General features: G+C 56.2%; 2 protein-coding genes across 3 annotated transcripts in view; one reads left to right on the top strand and one right to left on the bottom strand.

Moving 5' to 3' along the window:
* Positions 1–24,487, bottom strand: part of RIIAD1 (regulatory subunit of type II PKA R-subunit domain containing 1) — a 223,653-nt gene that overhangs the window by 131,287 nt on the left and 67,879 nt on the right. The window lies entirely within an intron of this gene.
* RORC (RAR related orphan receptor C) lies at positions 1,506–24,402 on the top strand. 2 transcript variants are annotated; one of them, XM_086718238.1, is made up of 11 exons: positions 1,506–1,606; positions 3,796–3,825; positions 14,609–14,694; positions 15,018–15,159; positions 16,366–16,878; positions 17,103–17,224; positions 18,182–18,314; positions 18,409–18,516; positions 18,699–18,809; positions 20,642–20,751; positions 23,733–24,402. In XM_086718238.1, exons 1-11 carry the CDS (start codon positions 1,567–1,569, stop codon positions 23,892–23,894), a joined length of 1,557 nt encoding a protein of 518 aa, XP_086574364.1. In that variant the 5' UTR covers positions 1,506–1,566; the 3' UTR covers positions 23,895–24,402. The 2 variants fall into 2 exon arrangements, with proteins under 2 accessions (XP_086574364.1, XP_086574365.1); XM_086718239.1 differs by lacking the exon at positions 1,506–1,606 and adding an exon at positions 3,351–3,414.

The following is a 24,487-nucleotide window of genomic DNA, read 5'->3' as shown; positions in this document are numbered from 1 at the left end:
AGTGGAAGCAAAGCCAATCACTGGGCTAGGAAGTGGGGAGCAGTCCAACACGACCCCAGCCCTCCCCTGCAGCCCTGTCCCTCAGCCTCAGGCTGGCTCCTCCTGTCTGCCAGGGGGCACTGGGTGCTTTGGAGAGTTTTGCCTCCCACTCCAAGCCTGCCCAAGGGGGAGAGCCCCCAAAGCAGACCAGCATCCTGTTCTGTGCAAAGAAGTATATTTAGAGGCATAGACCATGCATTTACCAAAAGGACACGGGCTACTCAGAGGCACAGGCACACACAGTCAGACTCTCAGCATGAGAAGGTCCCCAGAAGAGTCCACTCCATTCCTCCTCTCTCCCTATCCCCTTGCCCACTATCCTAGGAGTTGGGGAGTCCTCTACTTTTAACCTTTGTCCCTCAAGCTGCAGCCATTGGGAGACACTGGGGGGCTACCCAGGAATGGAGGTGCTGATGGTAGCAAGAGCGTGAAGCCTCCAGAGTGGGGCAGGAGTGGAGAAGGGCACGGTGGGGGGGCAGGAGAGGGAAAAGACAGCTGCCTGCCCTCTCCACGCCAGGTGCCACGTGCTGCGGCGTGGCTGGCCCCCACTCTGCTGTTTACCAGCTGGGAGTGAGAGCAGGGGGAGGTGCCAGGGAGCCGCCCCACTGCAGCCTGGCCCCTGGCCAGCCGGCTTGTTGGGTAACCAGGAGAGCCAGGCCCAGCTAATCAAACTCTGGAGAGAAGTGGCATCCAGGACCTGCTCTGCCCCGAGGCCCCTCTGCAGGGCCCTTCCTCAGTGCCGGCCCTGGTGCAGGCCAACCCAGTCTAGGGGCTCTGCTTCCTCCAACTGGTGCAGAGCGCGGCATCTCTCCTCTCCTCATCTCTCCCCTCCCATCTTCCTCTGCCCCTGCACACTCCCCTAGCCCTGCCCTGCGGCCCACCAACAGACCTGTGGAGGCATCAGGGAGTCAGAGAATTCTAGGGAAGGACAGCCAGGTGCAGGAGCTAAGCAGTCAGAGGCCTCAAGGAACTGAAGAACCATGGGAGGAGTCTGACCTCATCCTGGAGAAGAGTCACAGTCCGCGCTCCCCCACCACACAGAGAAGCCACCCCTTTCCCATCTCCCCTTTGCACGTCACCTATCTTGGTTCAGATAGAAAACACACCATTCCAAAGTCACAAAGTCCTGGGTTCAAATCACAGTGCAGCCACTTATTGTTCTTGGGCAAGTCAGTAATATCTTTGAGCATCACATAGCTTATGGGTAAATCTGGAATAATGGCGGATGCTATGAGAATCATGGGTTTCTAAAGTGACTGGCAAAGGGCCTGGCACACAGTAGGTGATCAATAAATGCTGGCCTCCTTCCCTTCACTTATCCTGTTTCTCTCCAAAGCTCCAAACTCTGTTCCTCAGATCTTTCTCCTTGTCCCCTCCTGGTGCCAGGCCACTCTGCCAGCCACTCCTTTCCCCTGCCTGCTGACAGGCCAGGTGTTCCCTCCCTGCTCCCTCCTCCCTCCCCTGGGCCCTGCTCCCTGCCCTCCTGGGCAGCCGGGGCAGCAAGGACGGCACCAAGGGAGCTGCCCCATGGACAGGGCCCCACAGAGACAGCACCGAGCCTCTCAGGGTAAGAGGCCCATGGCCCTGCAGGCAGGTGGAAAGGACTTGTCAGGAGGTTCAGGAGAGAGAAAGAGAGAGAGAGAGAGAGAGGAAGACTCTGGTCAAGAAGAGAGGAGGAGGAGGAGGACAAGACAAGAGAGAAGGAGAGAGATGGATTGGCAGGGGATGCAGGCCAGTCCTGATGGAAACTGAAGGAGAAGCAGGAGGAGGGGCTGGGGACACTGCAGAGGAAGAGACTGTAGAAAGGGGGATAAGCAGGAAACACAGGGAGGGGAAAGAAAGGGAGCAGCGGGGAAGGAAGACAGGTGTGGGGTGGTGGGGGGTGGGGGGAGAACAGAGTGAAGGAAGCTAGATCCAGTGAAGGGCCAGAATGTGGGCAGACCCTCCCAATGTCAGCGCCCCCTGCGATGAGGTGGGGACACTGCTTTACTCAGCTGGCAAACAGCAGCAGTGGATGGAAGGCTGGCCACCCCACCTTCTGTTCATTCACCAATGGAGGAGCCCCTCCTGCCTTTAAGGGTGACAGACAAAGGGTGGGGGGAGGAAGCAACCACACCCTGTTCGCTGCCCATGCCCACTAGCCTGGCACTTTTCTCTCCACTGGCCCAGGGGTGCGAGGTTTCATTTGTGCAGAGAACGTGGGGAACCAGGCCGGGGTCAGTGGGATGCACAGAGTCAGGCAGTCCTTGTCCCCACCCACAGTCCATAACTCAGAGACCCTCTCAGAGCAGAATGCACGGCCACCTGCTTGGTCAGCTGTGAGCACCCAGGGGAGTGAGTGCCAGCAAGCTCCGGGGCCACCTGGTGGAGGAAGAACACCACCGCCTTGGCAGGGAAGCACCCCCACCCCAGGAGGCCAGAGAGAGGGTGCCACGTCAGGGAGGAAGCTGGGTGGGGCCAGGCAGGATCAGTGGGAGGGGGAGGGGCCGGATGGAGTCACTCCCTCTCTGGGCAGTCCTCCCCCACCCCACCCCAGCAGAGCCCAGCCCTTCTAGTGCATTCCCCCCCACCCCCACCCCGCCCCGTGAAGGAAACCTGCCTGTGGGGAGCATCTCCTGGGCAAAGGGACAGTGTGAGGGGGATGGTGGAGAGGTGTCCGGGAATGACCAGCAGGAAGAAAACTCCAGCAGCAGAGCAGATTCAGAGGTTAGGGAGCAAGCCTGTAGGGGGCCTAAGGCAGGGCTACAGGCTTTTCTGGTACAAAAGGCTAGCCTTGTGCTCTATGAGGAGCTGTTGTGTGGTTGTAGGAAATCAACCAACACCTGGCAGGGGAAGCCTCCTCCCAGGGTCTCCCTCGGTAGGTGTTCAATAAATGCCAAAGTGAATGACCATCGCCACCACCGGGTCACCACAATGCTCTAGCAAAGGCTTGCTCCTCAGGAGCTGCCCCTCCAAGGTGTGTGCATCCCTGCCTACCCCACGTCAAGCCACTGGGCACCCTACTGTCTGCTCTCTGCCCAGACCCGCCACAGGAAGGGACCCCCTCCTCTGCAGGCTGGTATGACACAGGAGCTAGGGTTCCTGTGTTCCCAGTCTCCATCCTCTTCCTCCAAACATCCTCACGGCCTTACTCTCAACCTCCACACCTCTGGCACTCCCAGGTGCTTTCGGGCACGAAGGAGAGACCACAGAGATGTCACTCTGGCTGCAGAATATTTATTGTGCACCTCTAATGGGCCAGGCGCCACAGAAGGCTCTGGGAATAGCAAGGTCAACGAGACAGACACAGTCCCTTCCTCCACAGGGTTTACCGACCAGCAGGAAAGCGTCATTTCACCGATAGTGACACAATGATAGCAGTTAGGGAACAACGTGGTGAGTGTCAGGAAATCAAATACAAGGTGCCGAGTGTCAGCATGAGGGGAGGGGAGAGGGGCATGTACAGCTTCTCCAACTGGAAACTTGAGGGATGAGGGGAATTTGGCTACACTGACTAGGGTGTCAGGGAAGGGCATTCTGAGAGAAGGGAGAAGGAAGAGCTTGGGGAACTCCCAGAGGCAGTGAGAAGCCCAGCACTTCTGAGGACCTGAAGGGCATAGAGCGAAGAGAGGGGTGTGTGCAGGATGGTCCCACCTTCTGCTCAGACACCAGGTTCAGGAGAAAGGAATGGGGTGGGATAGGGCCAGTGATGGGGTGGTGTTCCTGGTGCCCATGGTCTTCAACTTTTGGCCCCGACCCCCTCTCTTCTCTTTCCAGAGCTGCTGGCCGCAAAGAAGACTCACAGCTGTGAGTAGAGGGTTGGGGCAGCACCTGGTGCTGGGTGTGGAGAGATGGCAGGAGCTCAGCAAGGCTCCGGAGCTGGCCCAGAGACAGAGGAGCCAGGCAGAGGTGGCACCTAGGGAAACAGGGAGATGGGGAGCCGGGGGTGGGGTGTGAAGAAACCTCAAGATCAGGGTGATGGGAGGTCAGGAGGAAGCCTGTGGAGTCAGAGGGAGCACCACAGGCTGAAGGAGAGAGGGATTAGAAGAGACCTGTGGGAGAAGAAGAGGAGGGGTGCTGGACAGAGGCACAGGAGCTGGCAGTGGGAGGGAGGGAGACAGAGAGCAGGGGGAGGCAGGGTTGGCCTTCGGGACTCAGGGAGCCTGCACCGGGCTTTGCGACAGCTGAGCCACATTTGGTGTTCATCTTGGTGGTTAACACATCCTGAGGTGTGAACAAGCCAGGCCGTGCAGAGCTGGAGAGCAGGAAAACCTTCACCTCTGTAGGAAACATGATACACAGGGACACTCTGGACCCCGAAAGACTGAGGCCACAGCATGTAGGAAGGCTAGAGCTCAGGAAGGACTTCCCAATGGACACTGGTGAGGAAGCATCCCCTCTAGGGACCTCTCAGCACATGGGATCTAACCCCTTAGTTTGTGGAGGCCACTCCCCCAGAAAATGCACCCACCCAATCTCAGTCCCAAAGCTTATATCCCATCAGGTCCAGGCGCACCCTTAACCGCCTGAGGGTACTCTGGGAAAGGCCTCCTCCAGAAGCACGGTCCGCGCATTAATGAGAACCACTCTGGCGCAAGAGAGACCACCTGCCTTTCTCCATGGCACTCCCCTGGATTGCCTACCAGTTCCTCCTGAGAGCTCACTGACCTTGCTCCGGCTGCCAAGATTGCCTAGAGCCTCCCTGTTCCAAGCAGGGACATCTCAGAGGGCAACAGCGTCCCCTTGTCCTTGAGCTGGGCGGACAGGCGCCAGGGGGCTATCCAGGATGCTGCGTCCTCCTGGGTGGGGGGTTGCTTGGCTCAGCACAATCCAGATCTGTGCCTCGCCTGCCCCTAGCCACAGGGCCCCACGGAAATGCTGAGCAGGGCCCTGGGAGGAAAGCAGGTCAAGGAGTGACGTGCTCAAGAACCGGGGGATGGGAACCAGGGACCATATGTGGGTGGGGGGGGGAAGAAGGGGGACTTTCGGAGCAGCTGGAACTGGAGGAGCCTATACTCCATCCCGACCTTAACCTCTTACCACAGAAACCTTGACCAAGACCACGCCCCTTTCCCCTCTCCCAGCCCCACTGGGCCTGTGCAACCAAGCCCTCACCCCCACCCCAGAGTGTCCTATGAGAAGCCAGGGTGACAGGCCTTCCGTGCATGTGCATTCTGCTGCCCCGAGAGCCAGAGGAAGGCCAGCATGGAAAGGTACTGTGCTGAGGAGCTATTAGAGGCCCGGCAAGACCAGAGACCTCTTAGAGGATCAGAGAATCCGGAAGAGATGAGGGACTCCCCCAGGCCGAGAGCCTCAGAAAAATAGGTTCTGAACTGAGACAACCCAAGGAGGAGATCCAGGACAGTCCCAAGAAGGGAGGAGCCCAGGAGGGATTCCCAGACCAAGAGAGGGCCTAATCACTAAAGGGCCCTGAAGAGGGAACCCTCAGGCCCAGGTACCCCACAGAGCAGATCTGAGGCTGAGAGGGACCCTCAGAAGGACCCCCAGGCCAATAAACTCTAGCCTCAAGTGCCAGGAAACCTCCTAAGCTGAGACATCCTCAAGAGCTAGAGGATGGACCAGAGAAGCTCTCCCATCCCTCGGGTGGGATCTGGGGCCAAACTGCCTGAGTTTGAATACTGACCCCACCACTAACTAGCTGTGTGACCTTGGGCAAGTTACTTAACCTCTCTGTGTCTCACTTTCTTCAAAATGGGGATAATGGTGCCTACTTCATAAAGTATTTTGTGAGTATTAGATAATCCACATAAGAAATTAATAACCGTTTCTGGCACATAGTAAACATTATTATTATTATTTTATTACCACCACCACCATCATCATCATCGTTGTTGCCAACATTATCTGCATTCCAGTTTCAGTAGTTTTGGTCCTGAGGAAATAACCCTACCTGCGGATAATGGATATTTGTCTGATGATTATTACTGCTGCTATTATCTTTAGTCCCTAGCCGAGGGGATATGCCATGTCTGGAGGGAGGTCATGAGCATGGCGGGTGGGGTGGTGGGGCGGCCTCTCAGACTGCACCCCACTGGGCGGCAGTTGACAGTCCACAGGGTCTCTGGTGGCACCAGCCACTGCCCCCCCCGGGGGCAGACATCCTGTGACTTACCTCTAGAAACATCCCTGTCCCTGGAGTCGCCTGGCAAAGAGGGTCAGGCTCTGGTCCTCAGCGGGAGGGGGAGTAGGAACCTGGCCCCAGGCTCCCGTGAGCTCCATTCTGGCTCCCCAGCCAGAACTACCTTGACGGGTGGAAACAGCTTTTACCGCGTGTGGCTGTCGCATGTGGTTTTGGAATTTTCCAACGCCCCCTGCAATTGGCTGCCCCGCCCCTCACACCCTGCCCCAGGCCCAGATTGGCCACGTGCAGCGCCTGTCATCCTACTCGCTGCACCCCAGAGGGGGTGGGGATGGAGTGGGGGGGTTGTCACTCGGCCACCTGTGTGGTGGTGGCTTCAACCCCCCTGGCCCAGAAGAACTGGGAGGGAGCTAGGTGAGGAGCTACAGGCTGAAGCTCGGCAGAGAGGGCCTCACCCCCAACCCAGCTGCCAGCTGTGCCCCATCCCTGGACCACCCCCCACTGAGGACAGAAAGCCAAGGCAGCAAAGCCCAAGGCTCAATCATGAGAAGTAAGTGAATGGGGCCACCTGGGAGTGGGGAAGCCTAGATGCCACTGTCATCCCTGGGCCTCTGGAACAGAGAGGTGTCTTGGGAACAGCGTGAGAAAAGCTGAGGGCTCTTCCCCCCACCACAGGGTGTGTCCCAGTCAAGGCCAAGTTCTGTTGGGAGATGGGTGGAGTAGCTGTGGAGTCTCACTCCCCAGGCAATTTTCTTAGGGCAGGGTAATAGAGGGGGCTGTGGAGGACCACGTATGTCATGAGCCCTGGAAAGGGTCTGCAGGAGTGTCTGAGGTGCTCTGCCCCGCGTTTAACAAGAAAGGACTGAGCCCCAGCGAGGCCAGTGCTTCACCCCAGATCACAGGGCTGCAGCAGAGGGAGGTTGGTGACTGACAGGCACACTCTCCCACTGCAGCAACTCCCTCCATGCTGCCAACCTGCCTCAGAGTGGGTTCAAAGAGGAGCCAGAGGGGTTGCTGTGCCCTGAAGCAGCAGGACAGGGAGAGGAGAGCCAGATCGGCAGATAGAGAGGGTCAGAACCCAACATCCAGGTCTCAGCATGTGTGTGTGTGTGTGTGTGTGTCCCCAGTTTCCCTCATTCATTTGATGAGGGGGGATCAGGCAGGGGAGACAGAGCAGAAAGCCTTCAGTTTCACCCCTTCCTGGTGTGAAGCCATGGGCCAACAGCTTGTGGGCAGATGTGTACAGTCCTTGTGCCTTCTAGCAGAGCAAGCACAAGTAAATCAGACAATCCCTCTGTTCGCGTCAGGAAAGCTGGAGGGCCTCTCGGAGCACAGGGCAAACGAGGAAAAGGGAAGCCCCATGTCCCTGTGGCCTGAGGCCTGAGGCAGGCCCAGCCTCAACCTGGGGTCTTCCCACAAACCACAGAAGGGAGGCCATATTGGGTCCTGGAAAGACCCATGGGCTGAGAATCTAAAGACCAGATTCTGATGCCAGCTCTGTCACCAACTAGCCACGTAGTCTTAAACAAGTCACTGGGCTCTGGTCTCCTCATAAGCAAAATAAGAGCTAAATTTAAAAACAAAACTAACTCTGGAGAGGGTCCCAGTTCTTGAGGACCCATGACCAAGGAGAGAGCCCTGGTCCCCAAGGTGAGCACCCCCAAAGCTAGTGAAGGCATCTCAACTCTCCCAGGACATAGACAGAGAGGCCATAGAAGAGAAGGAGCTTGGGACAGAGATTCCAGTGTGGGTGTATGAGCTGGGATGGGTCAGGAGGGGCAAGGAAAAGAGCCAAAGATTTCCATAGGAAGAGGGGCCCTTTGGAGCTTCAGTTTCCTTCTAGTTTCTTCAGACTAGCAGCAAAAGTTAGCAAACCAGTCTTCCCAGAAATGGTCCCCAGTCAGTAAATCCACCCTGGGAAGCAAGGATTGGGTGTGTTTCAGAGCCTGGCAGGAGAACAGGAGTCCCCAGGACTGGAGGAGGGAGCCACTAGGCAGTTCTACATAATTTCCCCCCAACAGCTCCATCCAGGTTGGTAGATAAGAGAAGGGGGTCCCCTCCGATCTGGGGGTAGATGCCACTAGTCCTTCTCACCTGGACATCTCTGGGTATCTCATAGCCCCAGGTTACCTGGCTGCCCCCATCCCCGCCCACACACACACCTAGTGAGTGCCAGCCACCTCTGCGCTCTCTGACTATAGCCAGGGAGAGTCTACACACTGGGGGCTGGGGACTATGACACACCCAGAGACTGAGGGGCAGACAAACAAGGAGCAGAAACACACCAGGAAATAGAGAGAGGTGCAGAGGCCAAACCCAAAGGACAGAGTCATGAAATACTTGGGGAAAGAATGATGCCCTGATGGAGCTGTAAGTGGAGAACTACCACCCAAACAGCACCGCGTGAAGCCCGACACAGAGCTGGAGCACAGACAATGGAAAGACACACAGACACAGGGAGAGATGGGGAGGAAAGAGGACGGGCCGCAGAGAGGAGACGCTGAGTACCGAGTGGGTCTAGGAAGGCAGGAAGGGGGAGGCATGGATTTTATGGAGGTTCTGGAAGGGTGATAGGGGCTCCCTGCCATGGCGAGCTGCAGCTAAGCAAAGAGGAAATGTCCATTAGCCAGAGGAAATGTCCCAGCCAGCCAGAGGGATGGTGGCCCTAGTTATCTCTCTCTGAGGGCACGGCCAGTGTGGAAGCAACAGGCATGAGCTCCCCCCACCAACCACTGAGTGTGCATGGGGCAGTAGGGGGAAGGGGAAGGGGAGGTGTGAGGTCGCATGCCAGTCTTTGCTGTGCCCTGATCTTTCCAAGTCTGGTCATGATAATGAGGAGCCGTGGGCCAGAAGTAGTCCAGGTCCCCAAGGGTGCCACAGCTATTATCCTGGGAGCCCTGGACCACCTGAAGACTTTACAAAGGGCCCCCTCCTTCCCTGCATCACCCCAGAACCTTTGCCTTTTCTTCTCTTCCCATCCCTAACTGGAATCCCAAATACCCCTAGCCCAAGGTCCTAGAGGCCGCTGCGCTGCAGCCTGTCCCATCACACTGAAGCAGTATTGCTGCCCTCCTGGGGGCCCCCTCATCTCCCCTGCCTCTGTACCCCTGACTCAGACAGGGAACAGGGACTTTCCTATGCTAAGAGCCCTCTAAGGAAGGCAGCTCTGGGGTCTCCTCTTGTCCTCCACGGCCAGTCCTTTCTGAGATCTAATCTCTACTCTTCCTGCTACTGCAATGCTGTCCTGGGACTCTGGGCTCAGAAAAGATGGGGATGTGTGTTTGGGGGAGGGTCGGTTACAGGGCAGGGTGTCAGCACCCCAGCCAGAGTCTCTCTGGGTTCCTGGTCTCCTGGAACAGCAGAGCCCTGTGGAAAGGACGCACAAGCCTGGCGGCAGGGAAGGCCGCTGACTGTGTCTTGGGGCTCCCACTCCTCAGAGCTTCCTCCTGGTGATTCATCCCCTCCCCCCATTCACTGGTTGTTTTCACTCAATTCTTTTGTTTCCCCTCCTTTCTCCTGTCCCAGACTGCGGGGGTGGCGGGGGCACCCAGAGGGGTTTCAGGTGGCTGGCTGTCTTTCGTGGCTTTTCAGAACCCCAGACTCTCCCTCGCCCACCTGAGTTTTAGCTTCACTACTTTCTCAGCCCTGGGATCTGGGTGTATCAGCAGAAAACCCTCGCCCTACCTTGGGAGCAGTGTTCAGCAGATAGAAGTGCTTCTCTCCTGGCCCCCGCCACCCCTCCCCCTCCCGCTCCCCTGTGGGGGCACACACCAAAGTGGTTTCCAGCTTTGCAGAAGCTGCGGGAAGGAGAGCTGAGAAAGGAGGGAGGCTGGTGACAGGCTAGGGTACACTGGGACCCCTGGCCAGAGCTGTGGTCTCCATGGGGGTGGGGGTGGGGGAGCTAAGCTAAGAAAAGAGGTGCATTCCTCTTTCCTGTCCACTCATTCATCCCTGCAGAGGCCTACTACGTTGTATGAAAGCCAGCCCACCCCCCAGAGGAGCTCTGTTGGGTCAGGCGAGCTGGCCTTGGACACCTTGGCCCCAAGACATGAATACAGGCAGGAGGAGGTGGCACGGCAGATGAAAAGCAGGGAGCGAGGGGACCATGTCCCTGGGCGTCCTTACATCAGGCATGAGTCCCGGCTTTAGTTCCCCGGGGGTCCTCTCTGAATTCTGTTCCCAGCCCACCTTTCCCCTGTGGCCAGTAACCTTGTCCCGTATCCCATTTGCTTGGTTCACTTGGGCATCTCATCCTTACAGGGTGTATAGCTTAATGGTTGGGGACATGGGTTACAGAATTACAGAGACCTGGGTTCAAATGTCAGATCTGCCACTTTAGGCCGTGTGACCTTAGTCAAGCCACTTACTCCCTCCTCGACTGTTTTCTCATCTGTAAAATGGGGACAGTACAAGCAATGCCTGGTCCCTAGGGTTGTTGTAATCATTAATGAAACACGTATGCGAAGCCTGGCACCAAGTAAAATTCAGCCACGGCTTATGAATATCATTATCATCGCCCTTGAACCCCTGTCGGCTGGAGAAAAGGGGAGAGAAAGAGAAGGAAGTCCCATCTGGAGACTGACAAAGCACCAAGAGAAGATAAGGACCCCAGGGCGCCTCTGGCTGCATCCACTCTACCAGGGTTGGCGGGGCGGCAGAGTGGGGGCTGGGGGAGTGGTTCTGGGGTTTGAGGGGAGAGATCCCCCTGGGCTAGAGCCCCTCCTTCGCTCCTACCACTTCCTCTCTGTGGCATAGGGCACCTGGACAAGGCCCAGAGCTGGCTTCCTAAGAGCCAGGCTCTGGATGCATTCAGAGAGCGCTATCAATGAATCTCACAGCTGTGGGAAGGGTGAGACTAGAGGGGTTGGAGGGAGGGAAAGACCACCTCCTCACTACCGGATTTCCCCCACATCAGAGGTGCACACAGCAAGCTCCCTGGGGATGCTTCAGTCTCTGAAGCAATCGAGAAGGGGTTCATTTTCTTTTCCCAGTGTCCTATCAGAATGCAGCTTTAGAGGCCTCACAGGCTGAGGAGAAGAAATGAAAATGAGCTGGGGGAAAGACAGCCAACCCCACCCTTGTCCCCCAGGGAGGAGCAGCCCTGCACAAAAGCTTCAAGAGGGACTCAATTCTTGCTACTCAAAAGTACAGACTGAGGACCAGCAAGCTTGGGCACCAAGCAGAGCTTGTCCATATGCAGGATCTGGGCCCTCAGACCTGAGCAGGGACCTGCTCACAAAATTTTCACAAGATCCCTTGATGCGGGGCTAGAGCCATGTAATCACTAGCTGATTTCAGGAGCATTTGTAGGTGGACACCTCTCTCTCCTGGGAGTGTGAGGGTTTCCTTTGATGGGCCCTGGGAGAGAGCAGCAGTGAGGTGCAAAGATCTTCCTGAAGCAGCGGGGGCCGCAGGGGCTGGCCTAGACAGTCCTGACCTTTGCTTGGTTCAAGTTCCTGGCACCATCAGGCCCTTAGACGCTAAGTTCCTGGCAGGCCAGGCTCCAGGGCAACCGTTTGAGTAATCCCGTGATTACTCAGCTCCCCCTCCCCAACCTGGGTTCCCATCACCTGCTGCTGCAGGCAAGGGCTCGGGGGTAGGTTGTGAAGGTGAGGGGTGCGGGGTGCTTTCAGCTCCTGTTCACCTCACTGCCACCTCTGCCGGTTCTTCCCGTTCTCTCCCCGCTCTCTCCACTCCCCGCCTCCACAAGTCCCCCTCGCGCGTGCAACGGGACTTTCTCTTTGAGGTTTCAAGCAGATGGCATTGAAAGGGGTACAGGTGGCAGGGGAATGAGGGAGCAGGGAGAGCAGGGGCCTGGTGGTGCAGACAGGGCCAGGGGCAGGGCACTGGGGCCAGAACATCGGTGTGGGTCTTTCTGTGTTTCTGCACCTGCATCTCCAGCTCAGGTTCTAAGTCTCTGTTGTCTGCTAGTCCTGAACCTCTTGGTCTCTCTAGCTCAGAAGCTACAAGAGTCTGAGCCTCCCAGCTCGGAACTTCTGACTCTGTGTTCTTTCTCACTGTGTACCTCTGTCTTGGGACTGTGGTTGGGGAGCCCTGAGGAGTGGCTGGCTGGTGGCTGGGGTCTAAACTCCAGCGTCCCCCTCAAGAATAGGTATTTGTGAAGGGGGCCCATGGCTGGCCACATCAGCCTATGAGAAGAATAAGGTCTTGGTTATAGTGCCGCGAGGCTCCTGGGGCCAGGACCAGCAGTGGGTCAGGCATAGGGCAGGGAGATGTGTCTGGGTCACCTGTGTGGTTGGTGCACACACGCACACGGATGTGGCTCTTGGAGAAGGGAAGAGGCAGGGAGGCCTGTGGTTGACTGCTGGGCTGGAGTCCGAGTTCCCACTGTGGCTTGGCCTAATCTCCCTGCCGCTTACTTTTTTGGGTGACCCAAGGTGGTTTCTCCCCTCTCTGGGCTGAGGGCCACTACAGAGGGAGACCCACACTGTTGAAGGGGAAGGTGTTGACACAAGCACAGACTCCATGGGGCACGGGTGTTTCCATCAGGCCTCAAATGCCCACTGGCCTTCTTCACCTTTGGCCCTGCTCTGTAGTAACAGCATACGTAGAGTTTTGCCTCTTACACAGCGCTTCCCACAGGTAATGTCATTGCGCCTGAGAAACTACCTACAATCCCCCCATGGACAAACAGTGTTATTTGTACCCCGGCCTCACTGGCAAGGGAACTGAGGCCTAGAGAATCTAAGTGACTTGACATGCAGTGTCTCCATGTTTTCTGTCCCTTTTCCAGCTACCAATCCCCTGTCTTGTTCTCTCTTCCCCTCCATGCATTCCAATCTACTCCTAATTTACTGGAAAGAATCTGAAAGGCTCACTTTCCGTCACTGCTCCCCCACCCCCGCCGCAGGTGATCACAGCCTCCTGTGTGGGGTTTGGGCAGTCGGATGGGGGCTGGGGTGGAGACGAGAACGGACTTCTCACGGAGGGGTTTCAGATACTCATGGGCCCAGTCCCCCATGAGGAGGTGGCTGCTTACTCTGACTCAGCTCAAAGCTGGCTTGAGGGTCGGTAGTGTAAAGGCGCCCACTTCACATTGGGAGGCCCTACACATATGTGTGACCAGGGTCCAGGCCAGAGCCAGAGGTAAGCTCACTGGAATATAGGTTTGCCCTATAGACAAGCTGCTGCTTCCACTGACCCTCAGAGTAGGACAGTCCTAGACCACTTTTCTGGTCTGCTCCACCCCAGCCTCCCTGTTCAAAGGGGAGGCAGCAGGACACCAAAGGCACACAAGAGACCCCTGTCCCTTGGGAGGGACGGAGTCCCCCTGACATAGTGGGAATCCCAACTCCTCTTCAACGACGAGCTGGGAGAAGGCCAACTGCTGGTCCCTGAAATTCAGGAGAGAGCTGTGGGCATTGACGGGGCCAGGGCAAAGGAGAGAAGAATCTGGAGCCAGGTATAGGTCAGGGGCCCTGTGGCCCAGAGAACAAACACTAACATGCCAACGTGCAGGTGAGACTGCTGGCTCAAGCAGACATGCCCACTGGCTCACAATTATGTGTACCTTCCATGTGTATACACACCCTCAAACATGCCCACTGGTGTGTGTACCCCAAAAGCCATGTACACAGAACAGCATAATGGAAAGCAGGGGAGCTAGGATGTAGACCCGGCCCTGGGGCAAACTTACCTCATCTGGTCTATTCCCTCACCTGTAAAGGAAAGGAAAAAGTTTAAATGAGATGGTCCCTAGTCCCAGCCAAAGTTAGCATTCATGATGCGTGGGCATACGATGGGACCCAGAGGCCCTCGTGCACACGTAAACATCCACACTCTCATGTACTGATACACACAGAGCTGCCCACTCTCTGCTCCGGGGCCAGGGGCCTCAGCACCCTGTTTGATTCTCTCCCTGGGTCCCCAGCATCTGACAGACCCGGCTTGTTGAACCCTCTCCTGGGCTCTAACTCACTTCTCCATACCCCCTGGGCCCTACTCTGTGGACCCTGTCTGCTTGGCCCCGGGGCCTCTGCTCAACCCACCCCCAAGCCTTCACTGCCTTGCCAAGGATGGCTGGCATCTGTACCTGGCCCCCAGTGCCTCCCGGCTGGTTCACCACATCTCCCCCCTCCCCGCCCCCACGCTTCACACTCTTCCCATGGAAGCAGAGCCCTGGTAGGGGAGGGGGGCCTAGAGGAAGCCCCCTGCGCGGGAAGCAGGTGTTGTAAAGCAGCGAGGACTCTTAGGTCCCCAGGCGGGAGGGAGGCAACTGGAGCTTTTCCACTTGAAGGGCTGAACAGGTGGCCTCTCGGCAGCTGCATTCTTGCCCCCTTGGGGCTGCAACAGCCCCCGGCTGCCCCACCGAACCAAACACGGCCCCCCTAGGCCTGTTGTGGAGCAGTGTTTGGCACTTTTTCCCTTCCTTCCATCTTGCAAGAGGGGAACAAGCTGGAGCAGGGCGAGTGAGGGGGCAGGAGGCAGATAAGGCTCCTGGGCTGACCTCCCGTTCTTTCTTTCTTCCAGCACAAATTGAAGTGATTCCTTGCAAAATCTGTGGGGACAGGTCGTCTGGGATCCACTACGGGGTTATCACCTGTGAGGGGTGCAAGGTGAGCATGTGCGCGCGTACAGTCTCTTCCGAGGTGAGGAGAAGGGGTTCTGTGGCCTTTATTCCGGGATGGTCTACTGAAGCAGCTAGGGAGCTGCTTGGGAGGTGCCTTACCTGGGAGGCCCTGTGCACAGGAGGGCCTTGTCCTGAGCTGGGAACATGATGGCAGGGCAAACTGTCATCATGCTAAGACATGGAGGAGAGAAAACTGATGGGGGGTCGAATCTGGGAAAGCTGGGGCCAGAGCTGGGGCTAGAAGCACTGGGGACTGAGCTGGGCCTGGCCAGGAGAGACAGCCAAGGTCTCCTCGCCTGCCTTCCCCAGGGTTTCTTCCGCCGGAGCCAGCAGTGTAACGTGGTCTACTCCTGCACCCGCCAGCAGAACTGCCCCATCGACCGTACCAGCCGAAACCGGTGCCAGCACTGCCGGCTGCAGAAATGCCTGGCACTGGGCATGTCCCGAGATGGTGAGGCCAAGCAGGGAGCCCCCTGGGGTTTCTCTGGAGTCTCCAAAGAGGCAGCCTGGCCTGCTGTGCTAGGCAGAGGTTACCCTGTAGAAACATCCTTCTGTGGGGCATGGGCTGGCCATGCACAACGGGGGTGCCCGGTGGGGTAGGCCCACCACCCTCACCAAAGGACTTTGCCGTCCCCGGTTTTAGGGTCTGCTAGAACAGTCCTCCATTCCCCAACATCCCCGACTCCTCCCTTTCCTCTTCCTGTGATGGATTCTCCTCAGTCCCCTCACCTGTGGCCCAGATACCATCCAGCTTCCACATCCTCCCTGCTGCCCTGCTGCCCCATGGCTCCAGTACTAGCTCATGTCCCTTCCTGGTCTGCCAGCCCCATGATAGGACACAGGATGGTAGCTAGGAAGGGAGCCAGAGTGGGCCTGAGAACAACCCAGAAGTCATGAGCGTGGGGAGGGCTGCTGTCCCTGGCGCTTTCTCGTGTCCTCGCCCCCGCCTCAGCACAGCCCCCCATCACCACCCAGAGGGAGCCCAGGGAGGGGCTGGGGGAGGCATGAGGTGATGAGGAGCCAGAAAGAGTCCGTCAGCACTTTTCAGCGCCCAAAATAACAAAGTGAAAGGAAACACGCTGGGGTGCAAAGGGGCAGGCGGGGCGAGGGGCTGTGCCCCCACACCTGGGAGGGGTGTGTGGGGGGGGAGTGAAAAGGCAGGAAAGAGAGAGCAGAAGAGGATGTTCAGAAACAAGCCGCGGAGCCTGGGTTGGGCTGTGGTGAGTATCTAGGTCACCAGGGAGCCTGCAGGCCTGACCACAGGGAGACCTGTGTTTTCAGCTCTCCTCTTCCTCCGACCCTCCTAGACAGGCGAGGTGACCCCAATACAGCTCGAGGCCCCCGACGTGACCACCCCCAGCCCCAGCATCAGGAGGCCAGAGTCCTCAGTCCAGATTCATGCCATTAGCAGAAGCCAGTTTCCAGCCGGGAGAGTTTGCCTGGGAGACCAAAACGCCTGGGCTGGACCGGCCCTGCAGCAAACACCTAAGAGGTGGCAGAGGTCTCAAGCAACAGTGGGGGCCCCCGAGGAAGCTGTGCTTGGTGCTAGCTATTCAGGGGACAGCAAGTGAATTTGTAATGATCAAAATGCATGTTGGTGCCGCCCAGCACCCAAGTCCTCCTGCCTTGAACACTCTTGGTCCCCGACCTCTTTCAGCTGTCAAGTTTGGCCGCATGTCCAAGAAGCAGAGGGACAGCCTGCACGCCGAGGTGCAGAAACAACTACAGCGGCAGCAACAGCAGCAGCGGGGACAAGTGGCCAAGACCCCGCCAGCGGGGGGCCAGGGAGCAGATGCCCTCGCATGCCCTGTGGGACTCCCAGATGGGCAGCTGCCCCTGGGCTCTTCGCCTGACCTGCCTGAGGCCTCGGCCTGCCCCCCCGGCCTCCTGAGAGCCCCAGGCTCTGGGCCCTCCTGCCCCAGCAGCCTGGCCAAGGCGGGGCCCAACGGGGCCTCATACCACCTGGGACACAGCCCCGAGCGGGGCAAGGCCGAGGCCAGAGACGGCTTCTATGGCACAGGCAGCCAGCTGCCCCCTGACACATGTGGGCTTCATTTCAAGGACCCCAGGCATCCTGGGCTTGAGGAACCAGGACAGGGCCCGGACAGCTACTGCAGCCCCAGCTTCCACAGCACCCCAGAGGTGCCCTATGCCTCCCTGACAGAGACTGGTGAGCAGCTGGGAGGTGGAGAGGGCAGGGACCATGAGGGAGGGGCTTCCAAGAGAGGGGCCCGAGCCAGCACTCCATGTACACCGAACCTGAGCCCAAGGGAGCCGAGGGGTCGAAGGGGGGAGGGAGGCAGAGCAGGGGTAGGCCAGGCCAGGAGTGCCCTTTGTGTGGGTAGGGTGGCAGCTGGCTGACACGGAGCCTGTGCCTTCCTCCTCTGGCCCCAGAGCACCTGGTGCAGAACGTTTGTAAGTCCTACCGAGAGACATGTCAGCTGCGACTGGAGGACCTGCTACGACAGCGCCCTAACATCTTCTCCCGGGAGGAGGTGGCTGGCTACCAGAGGAAGGTGAGGCCAGGAGAGCCCGTGGGAAGGGGGGACATCCCGCCTCCACTGGGGGAGTGCAGAGATGGCCACCTGCACAGGCGAGCGGGCTGGAGCAACGCACAAGGGTGTCCCCGCTTTGAAACATGGGGTGTGCGTGTGTGTGCGTGTGTGTGTGTGTGTGCGTGCATGTGTCTAGCCAATGGATGAGAGCTCTTCCTTGGCCCCTGCTGGTTAACATTTTGCCTGCCCTTCATCCTACCGCCTCCAGCACCCACACCTTGGCGTACAGACCTCGGCATACTCTCCTTCCTCGTCCTCTGATGGTAACAGTAGTCAGAACCCTGATGTTACACACCCCTTCTCTGCCGGGCGCTGTGCCGGACGCTTCACATAAATTATCTTCCATTCTTATGACAGCCACCTGGGAGCTTGGCATTTATTTCGGTTCTTAGCAGACCAGGAAACTGGGCTCAGAGAGGTTCACAGACTTTTCTTGGGCCACAAAGTCGTGGAGCCAAAGGCACGTTCGGATCCACCGGGCTCCAAAGTTTACACTCTTTTGCATCACACTCTCACAATACAACCTGTTCTAAAAATACTTGTTTGGCATTCAGCCTTCACTTCTCCAGGTTATCAAGACCTTTGGGTGTGTCTTTTTGGGAGAGGGGTCAGTGTGTCCTTCTCACCCCTACAAAATGCAAACTCTTTGAGGGCAAAGCTGCATCTCAGATGGGTTTTGTTTCCCCATGGACAGCTAACCGGGTGCCAGCTGCTGGTGGGGGCTCAGTGAGTGCAACCACGTGACAGGCATTGACCCCAAGTGTGCATCTGGGCTGAGAATAGGCTAAAAATGCCGGAGCAGACAGTGTGGAAGTTCTGAACCTCACTCCTGATATTTATCAGTCCGGGCTCCTGGGGGCTTGGGAGGGTGACAGGGTCATAAACCGGGCTACAGTGGGACCTCCTCCTTCCTTGCAGTCAATGTGGGAGATGTGGGAACGCTGTGCCCACCGCCTCACTGAGGCCATTCAGTACGTGGTGGAGTTCGCTAAGAGGCTCTCAGGCTTTATGGAGCTCTGCCAGAATGACCAGATTGTGCTTCTCAAAGCAGGTGCCCAGGGAGGGTGGGCAGGCCTGGGGGGAGGGGGACAGAGCTGGCTTCCTGCTTTGCCTGACTCCTGCCTGCATGTCCCTGCCCTCTCCAGGAGCAATGGAAGTGGTCCTGGTCAGGATGTGCCGGGCCTACAATGCTGACAACCACACAGTCTTTTTCGAAGGCAAATACGGAGGCACGGAGCTGTTCCGAGCCTTGGGTGAGCGGCAGGGGGAAATGGAGAGGGAGGGGTGGGATGGCAAGCCCCCTAGAGCTTCAAGAACCAGGGTATCCTCTTTTCAGGTCAGATCACCCCCTCTGCTCCAAACATCAAGAGGGTGGGTGTCCCCGGGCACCGTGGCCTTGTTCACCCGGCAAATCCTTTGGTTTTCCGTCCCTTAGGCTGTGGGGAGCTCATCAGCTCCATCTTTGACTTCTCCCACTCCCTGAGCACATTGCGCTTTTCTGAGGATGAGATTGCTCTCTACACAGCCCTCGTGCTCATCAACGCCAGTGAGTGTTGCTGGGCCTGCCTAAGGGACATTCGGGTGGCAGGGGGGCAAGGGATAGTGAAGGGTCTGGTCTGGACCTTCAAATGTGGTTAAGTCTGGAAAACTGCTTTAAAGAGCAGAATGAAGGGTCAGAGGAGCCTGAGAAGGGGAAACGGCTCCCAAGGTGGAGTTGGGACAAGTGGGGGGCCAGGGAGCCGTGGGGATGAAAGGAAGTGAGCCACATCCCAGAGAGAAATTAGCTGGCCTGTGAGCTCACGCCAGAGTGTCCAGTGTGACCATGACCACACACTGTGATCACCCGGAAGCTCTAAAAGTGATTCTTCTCCAGGCTCCACTCCCAGAGACTCTAAGGTCATTGATCTGGGGTGCAGCCTGGAGCACCAGGATTTTTAACAGCCTCCCACAGGTGATTGTCGTGTGCCACCAAATCTGAGAATCACTGCTCTGCGTGAGCTAATTTTAAAACTTTTTTTTATGTTTATTCATTTTTAAAAGACAGAGACAGAGCACAAGTAGGGGTGGGGCGGAGAGAGAGGGGGACACAGAATCTGAAGCAGGCTCCGGGTTCTGAGCTGTCAGCATGGAGCCCGACGCAGGGGCTTGAACTCACGAACCGGAAGATCATGACCTGAGCCGAAGTCGGATGTTCAACCAACTGAGCCACCCAGGCACCCCATGCATGAGCTAATCTTAAGACTGTGTGCCGTCACAATGGAACTCTGGGCACCCTCTCCACTGGAATGGAGTGGGCTGGGCTGAGCCAGGGAATGCTAAGTATTTGGAGAACCTGGGCTAATGAGCTGAGCTACTAACCTGAGTTTGCAGATGAAGACGATCTGTTGTCTGGCTCTGCCAATGAGCAGAGACCTAATCATTTGAACTAGAAATAAAGACTTAAAAGATGACTTCTGGTGGGGTGCCTGGGTGGCTCAGTGGGTTAAGCGTTTGACTTTGGCTCAGGTCATGATCTCGCAGTCTGTGAGTTCGAGCCCCACGTTGGGCTCTGTGCTGACAGCCCAGAGCCTCCTTCCGATTCTGTGTCTTCCTCTCTCTCTGCCCCTCCCCAAGTCACGCTCTGTCTCTCTCAACAATAAATTAACATTTAGAAAAAAAAAAGATGACTTCTGGCTATCTGATGGAGCCAGGGCAAAAGGTGCTTTGTCTGTTGAAGTTAGCCACCAATTGATGCAGAGGCCTTGATGCTGGCCTAGGAGGCTTCACCAAGGCAATCTCCCATCTGGTCTCAGCCTTGGCCAGGGAGCAGGGCTCTCTTCCATTTCATCCCCCCATAGTGGAATCCCAGCATCAAAGGGGCCATGTGAAATATCAGGGTATCAGGGAGAAGGCAGCTTGGGCATCAGGATATTGGGTGTTCTTATCCGCCTTATCTCTCCCCAGTTTGCCTTGTAGACAGCTAGCCCAGCCCCAGGCCCTAGAGCTCTTCTTTAAAAAAAAAAATTTTTTTTTTTTTTAAGATTTATTCATTTTTCAGAGACAGAAAGTGAGCGGGGAAGGGGCAGAGAGAGAGAGGGAGACACAGAATGTGAAGCAGGCTCCAGGCTCTGAGCTGTCAGCACACAGCCCGATGTGGAGCTTGAACTCATGAACTGTGAGATCATGACTTGAGCCAAGCCCACACTTAACTGACTGAGCCACCCAGGCGCCACCCCCCACCCCCCAGAGCTTTTCATTATCAAGCCAGGACACATGCGCATGTGCACGCGCACTGGAGGCCGTGCTCCAGCACAGATACCCAACACGACACACCCTGTTGGGGGAATTTGACGTCCATGTTCTTTCTTCTTCTCGCCATGGTGCCGCGCCCTCCTTCAGACCGGCCAGGGCTCCAAGAGAAGAGGAAAGTAGAGCAGCTGCAGCACAACCTGGAGCTGGCTTTCCATCACCATCTCTACAAGACCCACCGCCAAGGTATCCTGGCCAAGGTAGGAGCAGTCCCCAAGGTGGAGGAGGTCAGGCCTGGCATGAGATCTGGGACCCCGGGGCTCCATGGGGACAGAGTGCCATATGGTGTTAGAGAGCTTGCAGCAGCAGCACGGAAACCAAGGGGACAAGCAATCGCTGCCGTTTGCGTACAGATGGAACATGAGAGAGCCTGGAATTGGGGGGGGGGGGGGGGCGCCTCCAGGAATCAGTTCAGTTTAATATAGCCATCGCTTACCCAGTATCTGTTTGTGCAAGGCACCATGGAATGGAAAGCTACAGAGAAGCGATCCTTGCCCCCACTGAGGGTTCGTAGTGCGGTAGGAAGAGGCTCGTACTGGTACTCTGGTACAGAGTAGCATATGGTACGTGATAACGACAGTAGTACGATTAACAAGGTGCTGTCACAGACATGCTGTCATCCTCAGGGCAACTCAGTAATAGGACAGGTATTCAAATATCCCTTTAGCGGTGAGGAGACTTAAGCGACTTGCCGACGTTTGCATGATTGGCGAGTAATAAATACAAGATTGAATCCCAGTGCTCTCCCACTGTGTCTCCGCACCCCTGATGAGTTCCTTCGGTAAGAGATATTGGGGAAATGTTATGAGCATAGAATAGGGATTAAAAATAATCTGGGGTAAAAAGAGTGGGTCATCAATGCTTCCTAGGGAAGGTGGCATTTAAGGTAGGCCATGAAGTATGACAGATTTTAACAGACATTCGTGGTGCTAGGACAGGCATGCCAGGCTATGGGAACAATATCAGCAAAAATAAGGAGGCAAAATAGTACATATATGGGGAATAGCTCATAGTACATTTTGACTGAAGCATAAGATTGGGAGCTGGCACTGACTGATGAGGGCAGGGAAGTAGCAGAAGACAAGAAGAAGCTGGAAATCAGGTCAGGTAGCAAATCAGAGAGGACTTTGAGTGCCATATTAAGGAGTGAAGGCTTTATTTCCAGGCAATGGAGAGCCATGAGGGCTGGAGGAATGATATCATCAGAGCTATTATTTAGGCAATTTAATTTGGAACCAGTGTAAAAGAACCTTTTATGTAATCATTCAAGCAATGGACCCTTGCTATGTGCCAGGCACAGTGAGTGCTAGGTGCCAAGGATACAGAAATGACTTACACAACGGTCTAGGCCCTAAAGAACTTCAAGTCCAGTTGGACGGGGTGGAAGGAGAGACTGACTGGACCCTGGGGGGGGGGGGGCAGCTGGAAAGCAGGTCTGACTCCACCTTCAGAATCACCCCCTCCACCATCACCCCCCACCTCCCCCAGCTATCAGTTCTCACTTGGCCTGTTACAGTGGCCCCTGCTCCTCCCTCCTCTGCCCTGCAGTAGCCACACAGCATAAGTCTCAGCCCTCCTATAGCCACCCATCCTGCTGAGACTCACCTGTAGGGTCTGTCATGGCTGACTGGCCTCACATACAATATGACCCTGAATTTTTCTCACCTCCTCTCCTCTCCCTGCCCTCTCAGTCACCTCCTGGCTATTCCTTCAACACATCACACACAGTTGCACCTCAGGCTTTTTGTATCTGCTGTTCCTGCTGTCTAGAAGGTTCCTCCCCTAGTTTTCCAAATGGCTTGCCCCATCCCTCCATTCTGGAGAGGTTTTCTGATGCAAAAAGCCCTCCACCCCACCCTGCATTACTGCTCTTTAAGAAATTTTCAGGCATATTATATTTTCTGGCTCCCTCACTAGAATATGCATTTAATAAAGCCAGATATTTTATTCTACCTTATTTTATCCATTGATCTATCCCCACACCCCATCACAGTGCCTAGCTGAGTAGGTTCTCAACAAACATTTATTGAATGGAAGGATGGATGGATGGATGGATGGATGGATGGATGGAAGGATGGATGGAAGGAAGGAAGGAAGGAAGGAAGGAAGGAAGGAAGGAAGGATAGATGGATGGAAGGAAGGATGGATGGAAGGATGGATGGAAGGAAGGAAGGAAGGAAGGAAGGAAGGAAGGAAGGAAGGAAGAATGGAGGTACTGTGACAGTCCAGGCAAACTCAAAGTAAAGCAGTAGAAATGAAAAAACAATGAATCTAAAAGATATCAAGGGATCCATGTTGCCTGGTCCTCTCTGACTGCCCCTTTCCTAGGAAACTAAGATGGTGGTGGGAGAGGAGGTGGTAGCTGGAGAGCGGTCTTTTCAAGCCTACTTTGGTTATACAGGAAGCTGCAGAAGATGAATGGTTTTCTTGGCCTTTCTTCAATAAGGTCTCCCTACCTCTGTCTCCTCCTGGGTCTCTAGGCCTTTTTTATTCCCCTCCAACTGAGTATTGGTAGCGTTGGGTACCTGCTTCGAAACTAGTTCAAATAGTTACTGAGCAACTGTCATGTGCCAAGCACTATGATAGGAACAAAAGGTACAGAGAGAGAGGGAGACAGGGAGAGAACCTACCTAAGGAGATTAGACCCAGGGTGGAAAGGCAGACAAATGAGACCGTTTTCCTACAATCAGGTTTAAGTGCTACTACACAGAGAGAAGCCCAAAGGAAATGCCCTTAATCCAGGGAGGGGTAGTCAGGGAAATATTCCCAGAGGCGGTGACACTTGAAAGTGAGGAAGAATTAGCCAAGCAAAGAACTAGAAAGGCATTCCACGTGAGAACAGCATCAATGAAGGCCAGTGATAGTACATAACAGAGTCGCAGGATCCAACCATCTTAAGAGCAGAAAGTGGGAGTTGGAGCACTTACCAGGTGAGTAGCGGGAATGTGATTGGGGGTTCACTCAGAAAACACACACCTGTCCTGCAGCAGCCCTCGCTTGCCTCTGGCTTCCTGAACACATACTTCCCCTGTGATGGGATCGAATCCGGCCACCCCTCCGATGCCAAGTGCAGAGGGGAAAGCAAGGAGGGTTGCCCTAGCCCGGGAGGGCCGAGAGGACATCTTGGCTCTGGGGAGGAGGCTGGCGTACTGACCCTCCCCCCCTGTTAACCCATGTCCAGCTGCCACCCAAGGGGAAGCTTCGGAGCCTGTGTAGCCAGCACGTGGAAAAGCTGCAAACCTTCCAGCATCTGCACCCCATCGTGGTCCAGGCTGCTTTCCCTCCACTCTACAAGGAACTCTTCAGCACTGAAATTGAGTCACCTGAGGGGCTGTCCGAGTGACCCAGAGGAGGGACTGCTTTTCCCTTCTCTGGAGCCCGCTGGCCCTCGCCCCAGCCCTCCTCCTACCCTCACCTTTTTCTTTCCTGTGCTCTGAGAGGGTGGACCCTGCCTGTTCTTTGGGGGTGAGCGGTTGCTCAGACTGGCTTTCTGCCCACAGGCATGCCCAGCGGTGGGCTAAGAGCCAGAGAGGGTAGGGATGAAGGAACACCATCTCCAGCCTCAGCTTGGTCGCGTCTCCTTCACCATGACTCTTCACCCCCAGCTTCTGAGAGGCCCAGGGTGGCACATAGGGACCTCTAGGAGGACCACAGTGTCCTCAGGACACCAGGGGGATCCAGGACACCCTGGATGAATGGAACTCAACTCTGAGCTCAGAAGCTAAGAACAGGACTTTAAAATACCTCATTGCATTTCCCTGTGGGCTTTGGCTGGGGAGGTATGTCAAGCTCAGAGACTGGCAGCTGGAGCCCAGAAGGACCTGTATATAACATGAACACAGATCTTTAGATTTTCTGCCTTCCCTCTTCCTCTCAGCTCAGCAAGGAAGTGGTTGGGCACGCTTCCCTTTACCCAGGGTCTAAAAAAAAACTGGA

The sequence above is a fragment of the Puma concolor genome, chromosome C1 (genome assembly GCF_028749965.1).
Source record: "Puma concolor isolate L17-30 chromosome C1, mPumCon1.1.hap2, whole genome shotgun sequence".
Lineage (NCBI taxonomy): Eukaryota > Metazoa > Chordata > Mammalia > Carnivora > Felidae > Puma > Puma concolor.
The sequence above is the reverse complement of the archived record's forward strand: the minus strand, read 5'-3'. Positions and strand labels throughout refer to the sequence as shown.

Bases quoted from the DNA above. Each gene is read 5' to 3' on its own strand.
- RORC (XM_086718238.1), top strand. From the start codon at position 1,567: ATGGACAGGGCCCCACAGAGACAGCACCGAGCCTCTCAGG. The intron at 3,826-14,608 runs GTGAGTAGAGGG...TCTTTCTTCCAG, and splicing joins CGCAAAGAAGACTCACAGCT to CACAAATTGAAGTGATTCCT. The intron at 16,879-17,102 runs GTGAGCAGCTGG...CTCTGGCCCCAG, and splicing joins TGCCTCCCTGACAGAGACTG to AGCACCTGGTGCAGAACGTT.